The 13,895-nt window shown below is 42.1% G+C and overlaps 1 protein-coding gene across 4 annotated transcripts in view; it reads left to right on the forward strand.

Moving 5' to 3' along the window:
* DNAH3 (dynein axonemal heavy chain 3) overlaps positions 1–13,895 on the forward strand; it is a 168,937-nt gene that overhangs the window by 50,104 nt on the left and 104,938 nt on the right. For all 4 annotated transcript variants that reach the window (XM_007084114.3, XM_042971395.1, XM_042971393.1 and 1 more), the window contains 5 exons: positions 2,246–2,337; positions 6,955–7,069; positions 9,037–9,153; positions 9,943–10,122; positions 11,509–11,645. In XM_007084114.3, coding sequence (XP_007084176.2) covers positions 2,246–2,337; positions 6,955–7,069; positions 9,037–9,153; positions 9,943–10,122; positions 11,509–11,645 — 641 coding nt within the window. The remainder of the gene's footprint in view (positions 1–2,245; positions 2,338–6,954; positions 7,070–9,036; positions 9,154–9,942; positions 10,123–11,508; positions 11,646–13,895) is intronic.

The following is a 13,895-nucleotide window of genomic DNA, read 5'->3' on the forward strand; positions in this document are numbered from 1 at the left end:
GGTAGGGCTAGTCCCTTTATTTGGGGCACTGATATCAGCAAAAGGGTTGCTACTGTGATTTAAAACAAGATGGAACAGGGTGACATTTGACTTAGGAAGAAACCACGTTGATGTGTATTAAAGCTAGCCCTCTAGGACCATGTTGCCCAATGAAAATAATACAAGCCATATGTCTAGTGTTAAAGTTTCTAGTAGCCATGTTTTTTAAAAGCACTGACAGATGAAAAAAATTTACATTTCATTTAACCAAACATATTCAAAATATTTTTTCAATAGGTAGTCGATGTAAAAAAATGTTAATGTGATCTCATATTTTTCATATTAAGTCTTGGAAACATGGTATTCTTTTACACCTAGAGCGGATCTCAGTTTGGGCCAGTCACATTTCAAGTTCTCAATAGCCACAAGAAGCTAGTGGCTCCATAGTAGACAGGGCAGCTGCAAGCTCTTAGAATTAGAAAGCCAGATGTTTTGTTAGTCTCTATAATTAACAAAAGCAATTACAAAAAAAAAAAAAAATAGGGGCGCTTGGGTGGCTCAGTCAGTTAAGCATCTGACTTTGGCTCAGGTCATGATCTCTCTGTTCGTGAGTTCAAGCCCTGCATAGGACTCTGTGCTGACAACTCAGAGCCTGGAGACTGCTTCAGATTATGTGTCTCCCTCTCTCTCTGCCCCTCCCCCACTCATGCTCTGTCTATCTCAAAAATAAATGTTGAAAAAAAATTTTTAATAATAAATAAATAAAACTACCAGTCTCTGAGTTGGCCAAGTCCTATGCCAAATGCTTTATGTAGTTATGTCATTTAATCCTAGAGATAGTGTGTGTTCTAAGCCATATTTTCAGGTATTGAGAATAAATCAAAGTCCAGGGCCACCAGGAACAGTTGTGCAGACTGCAATCCACAACTCTAGGGAATGCTGTTCGTGTGTGCTACAGTGTGAATTGTACTTTTTAGAGTTATGCAGTGTATAACCTTCACAACTGTACATAGAAGACCTAAGAGACCCACTAGATGTGATGAAGAAGAGCTTTTCAGGCAGAACTGGGTCCAAGTCCCAATTCTGCCATTTACTAGTTGGATGGTCTTGGACAAGGTACTTATTTTCTTTGTCTGAGTTTCCTTATGTATAAAACAAGAGTAATAGTACATTAGTATCTTCCTCGTCATATTGAGGAAATGAAATGAGTGTATAAAAGTCTTAAAACAGTGCCTACTTCATAGTAAGCCCTCAATAAGTGTTTATTACTTCTGATTTCCACTATGCTAGTGGTCCTCCAGGTGTCTTCAGGACCCAGATTGGAAGCCATTTGAATTAGCTGGTTCACTCATGCTTTTGCTCTGCAAATATTTATTGATGCCTACTGACTGCCAGGCCCTGGGGACACAGGGCTAAGTAGGACAGAACAGCCTGCACCTCTCACATTGCTTTCTGCTCTGACATTCTGTAGTCCTCCTGGGGTTGAACAGAGACAAAATTGGGCAGTAGGTGAGATTTCTTACAGAGCCTCATTATCCTTCAGTCTTCTTGCTTGAAGAAGACTGAGCACATGTAACCCTCATCCTCCCCCAGATCTCTGTCTTTGAGAAAAGTATTCAAACCCATCAGAGATTTCAAGTGAGACCTTCTTCAGGGATATTTTCACTTAAAAGACAAGCATGGGGTAGTATTTACACCAAAGGAATGGGCACAGTTGCGAACTGTTCCAACAAGTTAGCACACTGGGGTGGAAAGGAAGATATTTGGATGGAGCGGATTTCTTCCTTCTCAGCATCCTCAGATCACAGAATTTGTGTGGAGGGGGTCTGTGTACTCAGCAAACGCTGAAGCTTCTGTCACTGACCAGGCTTTGCACTAGGAGCACGAAAACAAACCAGATCCGGTTGCACCCCCAGGATGCTCACAAGTTGACACCACTGGTCCTCACAAAGACCACTGAGTGCTGCTGGGTAGAGACCCCCAGTAAGCCAGATGGAATGCAGTGCGGGCCCTAGGCAGCCTCCCACATTTTTAGACCTGCACCATCCAATTCATTTGCCACTAGCTGTACACAGCTATTCAATTTTAAGTAAAAGTAGATTTAAAAAATCAGCTCCTCCATCACACTAGCCACATTTCCAGGGCTCAATGGCCAAATGTGACTGGTGGCTACTGTAAGGGACAGCGCAGAGTACAACATCATGGAAAGCCTACTGGCCAGTGCTACCTTGGACAGTACACACTTGTTTTCTTCTTTTTTCTGCAGATCAGTGAGATCGTCGGCTATGAAATAAAACCCACAGAAACAACTTGCCTTTCAAATATGCTGGAATACGGATTCGGCAAATTTGTTGACAAGTAAGACTCCTTCTCTCCTTCAGGAAGCTTTTCCATCAAAGTATCTAAGTTCCTACAGGATATGACTGACCTCAGGCTGTTTTTCTCTTTATGGTTCAGGGTAACTTAAGCATTTTTAATAACCTCCACCTTGGGTGATTAGCTACTGGTGAAACTCACTTTCAGCTGCTGGGTTGATGATGGATTATAACTAGAAAATTGAGTCAGAGATTTTATTTTAAAGGGAAATTACAAAAAACAAAAAAGCTCTTGGAACCTGAGCTCCAAGCCCAGGTCTCAGTGACTTCAGGTAAAACTGTTCCACCTTTTCTGGGCTTCAGTTTCTTCCTCCCTTCCTCCCTCCTTCCCACCCTCCTTTCCCTCCTCCCTCCCTCCTGAGAGAGAGAGAGAGAGGTAGAAAGAGAGGGACAGAGGATCCAAAGTGGGCTCTGTGCTGACAGCAGAGAGTCCAATGCAGGGCTCAAACTCATGATCCGTGAGATCACGACCCGAGTGAAAGTTGGATGCTCAACCGACCGAGCCACCCAGGCGCCCCCAGTTTCCTCTTTTGAACAAAAAACCATCAATAAACAGGAGCAGCTCTCTGAGTTCTTAGAGTCCGGGAAACATGGTCCAGTGAGAGAATGTTTCACTTGCTTTCTCCTTTTCTCCAAATGCCCCTAGAGTCTGTGTGCAAGAAACTGTGTTCTTTGAATTGCTGTTTTCAGGACGCAGAGACTCGTTGGACCTTGACTGTCCACACCTCCAGGGCAGGGGATGGGAGGTACTGTATTGCCTGGACCGGAGTCCCTGTCAGACAGCTGGGTTCAGGTCTAACTCGACACATGCTTCTCAGAGTGTGGCCCCAGACCAGCTGCATCAGCATCACCTGGGAACCTATTAGAATTGTATATTCTCGGACCCCACCCCAGTCTGCTGAATCAGAAATTCTGGGTGTGGACCCTGCAATCTATGCTTTAACCGGCTTTTCGGATCAGCACTGTCCAGTCCAGAAGCCACCAGCCACATATCCTACTGAGCCCTTGAAATGTAACTATTCTGAATTAGAGGTGAGGCAAATATAAATAGAGGCTGGGTTTCAAAGGCTTATTAAGAAAAAAAAGCAAAATGTCTAATGAGTTTTAATATTGATTATATGTTGAAATGAATATTTTTGATATACTGAATTAAATAAATTATTAAAAATTTTTTCACCTGTTTCTTTTTACATTTTCAAAATATGGCTACTGGAAACCTTAAAGTGACATGTGACCCACCTTTTATTTAGAATGGGCAGTACTGCTCCAGGTGATTCTGATGCATGCCAGAGTTTGGAACCCCTTTCTCCATCCCTGTGGGATAGGCCCCCAAATCTCTCTGCCATCTGAATGCTCTGATTCCCAACCCCCTAATACCACCATTGTAGTCCCTTTGTGAGGAGGAAGCCTAGAGGCAGATTAGTGAGATTGTTGGCTATGAAATAAAACCCACAGAAATGCTGTAGGTTATTTCATGAAAAGGCTTCATTTTCCCCGATAAGATAGATGTTTCTAAGAGAGACCAGCTATAGAACATTTATGCTGCACCAACATTTAATAAACATTAACCAACTTATCCATCACTATAACCTAATGTTGTAGCTACTATTATTATTCCTATTTTACAGATGAGGAAGTAAGTTGATCTGAGTGTTTAGGTAACTTGACAGAGGTCACAGCTAGTAACTCAACCAAGACTGGAGCCCAGACTGGCTGACTCGAGAGCCTAAAGTATTGTTACCCTGTACTGCCTAAAAAATAAACTCCTCTAAGGAGACGGAAACCAAGCAAACACACAGCAACTCTGCCACTTTCGGTGCCAGCTGGCCCCACTGTGACAAACCCAGAAGTGGTGACACCTTGGCTAAGTTGTTTGCCTCTGTGTGTCTCAGTATCCTTATCTGTAAAATGGGAAGAAGAATAGTAGCTGGGCGATTAGAGTCATGTTGAGGGTTATGAGGTAAGGCATATAACCTGAGCTGAGTTAACGTCTAAGTTCTCAGCCACGACCTGTTAGTGAGGCGTGCAGTCCCAGGTCTCCATCATCCCATAGTTAATGCAACTTTGTCACATCACACTGTTAATGGGATCCTTTAGCACATTTGGTTAAGGTCAACTGTTGCTGGACTTCAGAGATGCCCAAACTCATTAATGCTTCTCCTGTGCAATATTTTGCATAATTATAAGTCATAAAGCATGTTGCAAACATTTTATCTTATTTAATTATACCAACAACCCCTGATATGTGCAGAGGCAGACCCACTACGGCCTGTTGAGTGACTTGGTCACAGACATGCAGACAGCCTCTTTGTCTCACTCCCACCTGGGCTGGCACCTGCCTTTATTAATTATTCCCTAAATGCACACTCATTTTGTCATCTCCCAAGAAGGCCACGTTTAGGATGATGACCATGCTGCTGAAGTCTTGATCAGTCATTCTTTGGAATGGGCCTCATCCACTACCCTCAAGGAAGCTGAGCAAACGTTCTCAGCTCTGTTTAGTTGACCCTATTTGGCTGACCACATGTGGACAATTCTCTTGCTCCTTCTGATAAGGAGAAGAGAAAAGGCACATAGTGGAGGAGGAAGAAACACTGGATTGGAAGTCAGAGGAACTAGTGTCTGGACCTGGTTCCAGCACTCCCTGGCTGCAATTGAGTCTTTGGGAATATCACTTGCTTCATCTGGGCTTCAGTTGCCTATATGCAAAGACCAGATAGTGTCATCTCCAGTCAAGCTTGCAATGAAAGACAAGTACCGAGGCAGAGAGAATAATCCCTCCTTCTCCTTCCAAGAACTTGGCTTCCTGGTTCTTCCCAATTCCCAGGCCACACCTGAGTTTAGGACCCCAACTCTCCATGTGGAAGCAAGAAGAAAGGAACTTGTCTTCTCTTTTTCTGTGGAACAGAGGGGCTATGGATGTGGACCCAGCATATCAGGAAAATAGCAGTGATTTTTAAAAAGGTAGGGACGTGGGCACCTGCGTGGCTCAGTTGGTTGGGTGTCCGACTTCAACCCAGGTCATGATCTCTTGGTCCATGAGATCATGGACCCTGTGTTGGGCTCTGTGCTGACAACTGAGAGCCTGGAGTCTGCTTCAGATTCTGCCTCCCTCTCTCTCTGCCCCTCGCTCATGTGTTCTCTCTCTCTCTCTCTCTCTCTCTCTCTCTCTCTCTCCCTCCCTCAAAAATAAGTAAACATTAAAATTAAAAAGGTAGGGCAGGGCTCCTGGCTGGCTCACTTGGTAGAGCATGTGACTCTTGATCTTGGGATTGTGAGTTAAAACCCCCTATTGCGTATACAGATTATGTTTAAAAAAAAAAAAAAAAGCAGGGACAGGAAGTGGAGCAAAGCCATCGTGTAAATTAACAGAAGTTCTAACATCTAAATAGGAAGTCAATAATAATTCTGGGGGAAATAAGGAGTAAATGAAAATAGAGAAAAGGGGGTCTTATTTTAATGGCTTTGAAAGAATGGTTCTCAACTGGGGACAATCCACCCCACCCCCACTGGGAAACATTTGACAATATCTGGAGACATTTTCGATTGCCACAACTGGCAAGAGGTGGGAGCAGGGGGAGTCTGCTACTGGCATCTATTGAGTAAATGCCAAGGATGCTACTAAACATCCTCCAATGTACAGGACAGCCCCTTCTCCCAACAGTTAATTAGTATTAGTTTGCTAGGGCTGCTATAACAAATACCTTAGGCTGGGTGGCATAAACAACAGAAACTTATTTTCTCATAGTTCTGGATGCTGGAGGTCCAAGATCAAGGCACTGGCAGAATTGGTTTCTTGTGAGGACTCTCTTTTGGTTTGCAGAAGACCACTTTCTCCCTGTATCCTCACATGGTCTTACCTCTGTGTGTGTCTGTCTTAATTTCATGTAAGGACCCCAGTCATATTGGATTAGAACCCATCCTAATGACCTCATTTTAACTGAACTATCTCTAACTGATCTCTTTTTTAAGATTTTAATTCCAGTATATTAGTGTTATATTAGTTTCAGATGTACAATATAGTGATCAACAACTCTATACATAACTAAACTACCTCTTTAAAGACCCTATCTCTGGGGCACCTGGGTTGGCTCAGTGGGTTAAGTGTCTGACTCTTGATTTCACCCAGATCATGATCCAACGGTTTCATGAGTTTGAGCCCAACGTTGGGCTCTCCACAGCTGGCAGCACAGAGCCTGCTTGGGATTCTCCACCTGCCCCCCCCCCCGCTCCTCCCCCCACTCACAATGTCCCCTGTCTTTCTCAAATAAATAAACTTCAAAAATAAAAGTAAAGACCCTATCTCCAAACGGGATACCCCTCATTCTCAGATTCTGGGGTTTAGGACTTCAACGCATGATTTTTGGGGGGATGCAATTCAGCCCATAACACACCCCGTATGCCACTGGTGCCGAGGGTAAGAAACTCTGCAAAACACTGGAGGTAACCAGCACGTCTTAGAGCCGGGTATTATTAAACATTTTAGTAAAATTAAGGGCATTTTGAATTTGTCTTAAGGATGAACCAAAATTACTCCTCTGCCATGTTTTCACTGCCCTCCTTCCTCCTGTTGATGTTGCTATTGCTGTGTTCTCTCTAGACTGGAGCCCATTGGTGCAGCTGCCAGTAAGGAATACTCTCTGGAGAAAAACCTGGAAAAAATGAAGTTAGACTGGGTTAACATGACGTTCAACTTTGTGAAGTACAGGGACACTGTGAGTGTTAGTCCAACTGCCCAGCTCCCTGACAGCAGCCCCTTGATTATGTAGCAGGTGACAGAGGGGAGTCATTCAGAATTGCAACAGCACTTGGGAAGGAGGGATCCCTAACGTCTTGTTTTTTAATTTATTTTTATTGAGATATAATTGACATGCAACATTGTGTAAGTTTGAGATGTAAAACGTGTTGATTTGATACATTTATGTATTGCAATATGATCACCACCCTAGTGTTAGCTAACAGCCCTGTTATGTCACATAATTATCATTTCTTTTTTGTGGTAGGAACAATTAAGATCCAGTTTCTTAGCAACTTTGGAGTTTTTTTTGCCGTCTTGTCTATAATCACTATCCTGTGCATTAGATTGTTTCCTCCCATCTGCCTTCACGTGCCAGTCATTCTTCCTCCCCAGCCCACCCACCGGAAGGGTGCAATTTTAAATGAGAAAGGCCTTTTGATTGAGAGCTACAGGCTTTCTCAGTGCAAAGAAACTGAGTAAGCCTGCTTAGTTAGCATCTCCCAGGGAGGGCTCCCCAGGCCTCTCAGAAGCATACCTGGGTAAACAATGCTTAGAGCATCTCAAAAAAAAAAAAAATCTGCAATTGATTCTTTCTGGCTCCTCTTACCCACAGAATCTGTATTTTTCAAGCACTCCGGTTTTTTTTTTCTAATGTGCAGTACAGATTAAGAAACTCCCTGTCCCCCAGGCTTCATGTTATCTTTTGTGACTCTCCACTGCTTTAACTTGAATGGTCACGACACCTTGATCACGTGGATAGGAACTATAGCTGAGCCAATGTAAGGGAAGAGAACTGGGCCTCTCTCAGCAAGACCAGGCCACTGACAGTGCCAGTAGCTTGGTGCTACATCACCGGATGGGACTGGATACTGCTAGGGGCTGTTGGGCTGGGGTGAGAGGTTGAACCTGGGGAACCTGGGAACAGGTCAGTTGCACCTGGCCCATCTTCAGAGTTTGGGACTGACACAACTATAGACAAGGATCGACAGCAAAAGGGAGTCACAGTAGCACTTTATCAAGAACTAGACACATCTTCTGATGCAGAGCTACTGGTAGAAGGTACATGAGAGAATATATCCTAGCTCCAATTTAACCACCCAGATGTGGGCTTGAAGGAAGTGAAAACAGAGCCAGAAAGGCCAGACCTGCCAGACAGGGGCAGACCCTTATCAGCTTGCTCACCACAGTGGCCCAGGAGGAAGAAGAGTGCCATTCACAGGGGCTGACCTCCAAGGCACAGTAACCTGAGCTCCTGGTAAAATATGGCCCTGTAAATGTATAGGCAGAAATTCCCAAACTTTTTTCTGTGTGTGGCGCCTTTGTGTCTCGGTACCTTTTTTTTTTTTTTTTTATAGTTCCCCTCCCCGGGCTGAAAGAAACACCTAACAGCTTTGTTTATGAAGTAATAAGGTTCAAACAACTTTAATAAGTATTTGTGTCATTTCAACAACTGTTTTTTTTAATCCATATAAATGGAAAGAAAAAAACATTTGTGTTTCATTTTTAAATAACCACAACTAATTGCTGCTAGTTTGCTGCAGCACCCAGGGGTACCTTGGCACACAGTATGGGAACCACAGGTCAAGGTCCAACCAGTCAGATTAGCAGCTCATCCTACCTGAGAGAGAACCAGCAAAGCAAGTGGAAGTAGGAACATAGAGAAGGGACTAGAATAATATGCTCTTCCCCCACCCAGTCCCCAACAGATACTAGTTGTAGGTCTGGGCTGGGACCATGTTTGATTTCTGCAAAGGAGGTAGAAAATAAATGTCTTTAAGAACACTTTCAAGGAAGAGAATAGAAATTCCATGCCCTGTGAGACAGATTTCTGTCCCACTTGGGTGGAGATCTGAGCTGTGGGGCCTTTGGAGATCAGCATGAAAAGTGGGGGGCGGGGAGGGAGGGCCTTGTGGTTTTGAACGGTCGGGGAATCTTTATTCATAGGGTACAAGCATCTTGTGTGCGGTTGATGACATTCAGCTGTTACTTGATGATCACGTGATAAAGACCCAGACTATGTGTGGCTCCCCATTCATCAAACCAATAGAAGCAGAATGCCGGGTAAGAGGAAATGAGATTGAGGGTTCTTGATGTCTCATTAGCTCTGGGTTTGCTGGAGGAGGGAGAAGATTTTTAAGTTCAGTTAACAAAGAAGCTCACTTTTTCCTGATTGGAAATAATACATAACTCAAGACTGAAAGCAATAACCATCCAAGTAAGCATATGGTACTCTGAGCCTTTACAGTAGTCTGCCAAAAGAGAAGATGAGATGATTTTAATGCACTGAATAAAAATACATTTGTAAAGTATTTTATGAGCTAGAGTAATCTAGAATATAAACTACATAAGGGTAGGGGTTTAGGCTCCTTTCTTGCCTCATTGTTTGTGGAAGTGGCATAAGCTAAGGCCACTCTGGAGCCAGACTGCCTGGGTTCAAATTCTGGCTTTGTACCTTGTTGTGTGACCTTGGGAAAGTTACTTGAACTGTTCTATGTCCATTTCTGCATCTGTAAAGTGAGATTTATAATAGTATCTCCCTCATAAATCTGTTGGATTAAACTGGTTTCATATATGTAAAGCACTCAGACCATCGCTTGTCACAGAGTGAGCATTATAGCTGCTATTAATATTATTCCATTGGGAAAACTACATGAAGGCAAGGACTCTTGTTTTTTTCATTGCTGTATCCACATTGCCTAATGACCAGAACACTGGGGGCAAATAATAAGTACTTTCTTAAACAAGTGAATGAGCAAATGAATGAATGAATCCATCCAGTTTGTTCAGGCAATGGGTCTGTGTTGCAGAGTGGCAGGTTAATGATTCAGATATGAAATGCTAAATTCACAGAAATGGGAAGAAAAGCTGGTTCGTGTGCAGGAAATTTTGGAGGCCTGGTTGAAATGCCAAGCCACCTGGCTGTACCTGGAACCGATCTTCAGCTCAGAGGACATCATAGCCCAGATGCCAGAAGAGGGCAGGAAATTTGCCACCGTTGATAGTTACTGGAAATCACTCATGTCCCAAGCGGTGAGTTTTTCCTCCCTAGCACATCTCTCCATCAGGAATGTGGGATGCTGTACAGATGTTCCTCACTGCACATCGTAGCCATGTCCCTTGAAATTTATAAGTAAACTAGATTTTTTCAAATTTGATATTTTTTAAATTTTTTTCTAATTTTGAAAGTTGTTACTAAAAATTCAAATGTAGAAATATGTAATACAGAGAGTGGAGGCCTTTTGAAAGCCTACCTCCTTAGAGGCAACTGTTAGTAGTTTGTATGATTTAGTTCTCATTCCTAATGAGGTAGAAGACTGTGTCACATGATAATGCAATAGAACTTTTATAGATTGAGGATCATTTTAGAATTCAAATCATTCTCCATATTCAGTTACCTAGTTATTTAACAAATGTTTATTCAATACCCAGCATTGAATTAACAGTCAGAAAACAACTTGAAGATGACTAGTATATGACTTCTGCCCTCATAAAATTCACTGTCTTGTGAGGAGAGACTCAGAGGTAAATAAGAGAGCTATAAAAGAAGTATATATAAACACCTTTTAGAACACAGAAGAGTGGTTTAGTTGCCTGGGAGTGTCAAGAAAGGCTGCAAAGGGGGCAGCATCAGAAACAAGCCTTTTAGGATGAGTTCACTGGGCATACAGGGCAATCAGGGGTATCCATTAAGAGATGATATCTTTTTCCTTTTTGAAGTCAAGTGTACTCAAATTGGGGCTCACTTATAAAGAATTTATCTCAAGAATATTTATCTGTGTTAGTGGGAATTTATATTGCCCAACCAGTGGAGCCAGTTTTCATGATATCCTGCTTCCTCCAACTCCATATTAGTTCAGATTCTTCAGTTGCAAGTGTTCAGTAACAAAAGTTCCACTGAATAAATTTTAAAGATCAAATTGGCTTTTTTAAAGAATTCATAAATTGGGCACTATCCCATCTAACAAATAATAGGATGCTCAAAGGAGTTGTACAAAATGGAAAGTTTATTTTTTTTTTAATTTTTTAATGTTTAATTTTGAGAGAGAGAGAGCACGCAAGCAGGGGAGGGGCAGAGAGAGAGGGAGACACAGAGTCCAAAGCAGTCTCTAGGCTCCAGGCTGTCAGCACAGAGCCAGACGCGAGACTCATACCCATGAACCATGAGATCATGACCTGAACCAAAGTTGAACACTTAACCAATGAGCCACCCAGGAGCCCTGGAAGGTTTTTATAGAAGGAGGAGTCGACCATGTCTAGAGGAAGAGGATCATGTTGTATGAGCATTCACCCTTGTGGGATTAGGAGGCAGTTAGCTGGGCAGGGAAGTCATCAATTGATGGGCTTGGTCATATACTCAATGATCAGTCTCAGAATCTAGGAACCCCGTGGTGATTCTCATTTTTTTATGGAACCTAGGTGAAAGATACCAGGGTTCTGGTGGCAGCAGACCAGCCACGGATGGCTGAGAGGCTTCAGGAAGCCAACCTCCTCTTAGAGGACATCCAGAAGGGGCTGAATGATTACTTGGAGAAGAAGAGACTGTTTTTCCCCAGGTATTCAGTACTATTCTTTTGTTTGGAGTTACCTTTTTGACCCATGTATAGTTAGAATTACATTTTTCATCCTGAGGGTTGGCTTCTACCAATCTTTTTCATAGTTTTTTCCTGGTTTTCCATTCCCCACAAGACAGCTTTCAGAAGTAGGGCATGTCTTTCTGGTCATTGCTTAGAGTGAGGTTGAATGGACACCAGTAGGAACCAAATCATGGTCAAATACCTAGTTGAAGGGATATAGTAGTCCTGATTAAGAGCCTAGACTTGGGAGTTAAACAGATCTCTGTTTGAGTCCCAGCTTTTCCACTTATTAATCTTGAGACTTTTAGCAAATCTACCTGAGCCTCAGGTTCTTCACTGTAAAATAGAAATATAATAATGGCTCCTACCTCATATATTTGTGCAGAGCAAGGAGATAATGCATGTAAAGCATTTAGCCATCTAAACAGTTAAATGTTTTTTGACATCACATTTTGCAGTTTCTGGTAGGTATGTTTTTAAATATTTGACTCTTGTTAAATATTTATATTTTTGCTTCTGCGTAAAAGTCAAAGTCATTTTAGAGGGTTGGTTTCAGAAAGAGGATTCTCGCTGCTAATATCTATCCATGTCATTTGATTTGAATTGGGATGTTGGTTTGATCCAAATTTGCTTTTAGGAAAAGTAAATTTTTGTGTTCCCTTGTATGGAGAAAAAATTAGTTTCCTGCTTTCCACCACAAACTTGAAAAAAAATTTTTTTAAGTAAGCTCCATGCCCAGTGTGGAGCTTGAACTCATGACCCTGAGATCAAGAGTCATATTCTCTACTGACTGAGCCAGCCAGGTACCCCTCCACCAGAAATTTTTTAAAAATGGTTTGTTTAGGATTTACAAATGTCCTTGTGTCTATGTAGTGCAGCATTGTGTGATAGAACTTCCTACAATGATAGGAATGTTCTGTATTTGTGCTGTCCAATACAGTAGCCATTAGGTGCATGTAGCTATATAGCACTTTAAATGTGGCTAGGGTGCCTGAGAAAGTGAATTTTTAATGTATTTAATATTAATTTTGCAATGTAGATAGCCACATACAGCTAATGGCTTCAGTTTTGGACAACACAAATACAGCACAAATCATGGAAGGAACCTGAACTTGGAAGCACAAAACTTAGGAAGAGGAAACCCCTGAGATTTGGGCTTTTAGTCCTATACCCTGTCCTGTTATTCCTTATAAAAATATGAGCAATAGCCAACACTAACACAGCATTTACCATATACCAGGACACTTCTCTAGGTGCCTTACATGTATTAACTTATTTAAACTCACAATAGTCCTATGAAGTTGGAAGCATTATTATTATTTCCTTTTACAAATAAGGAAACAGTAACTTGCCAGAAGACACAAGACTGGTAAATGGACAAGCTAGAATTCAATCCAGGCAGTCTGTATAAGATACCCTGTTATTTAATCTCTCTGAGACTGCTTTTCTCCCTAAATTACACACACACACACACACAGACACACACACACACACACGCACACTCTATTCTCTCTCTCTCTCTCCCTCCCTCTTTCCCTTTCTCTCTCTCTCTGTCTCTCACCACGAATATCTCAGTTTCCTTATGCATTTTTATAAAGTCATGCACTCTCAGAAAACACTTTGAAAATGTTAATGAATAATTTCACATATTTGAAATTAATTTTGTCTTGAAAATATGGAGTGCTAAATAATGATTTTATGTTAAGTTATCCAAGTAATTTAATTATTACTATTATGGCCTTTGAGCCTTACTCATTGTCACACTTGATGAGTCCATAGAGATCACCTGTGTTAATTTCCCTTGGCAGTGAGAGAAATTGATATCCTCATTAGATATTGGTATGTTAGTCAGCCAACAAATAATTATTGCGCTCTTCCTATCTGCTCAACATTGCAGCTATAATACATTAGTTTGCTTTGCATCATAACAAACCTCCCCATAACTTAGAAGCTTAACACAGCAACTGTTTATCTAGCTCATAATCCTGTGGACTTGCAAATAGGGCTGGAATCAGCAGGGTGGCTCTTCTGGTCTCATCAGGGCTCATTTATGTGCCTGGTCAGCTGGCAATTGATAGCCTCAATGACTTGTCTAGTGGTTGGGTTCCTTTTGGCTGGAGCAGCCAGGATAGTTGGGCCACATGTCTTTCATCCTCCAGAAAGCTAGCCTGAATTTATTTACATGGTGGTGGTCGCAGGGTTCCCAAGGCCAGCCAAGAGTGGAAGCTG

The sequence above is a fragment of the Panthera tigris genome, chromosome E3, assembly GCF_018350195.1.
Source record: "Panthera tigris isolate Pti1 chromosome E3, P.tigris_Pti1_mat1.1, whole genome shotgun sequence".
NCBI classification, from domain to species: Eukaryota; Metazoa; Chordata; class Mammalia; order Carnivora; family Felidae; genus Panthera; species Panthera tigris.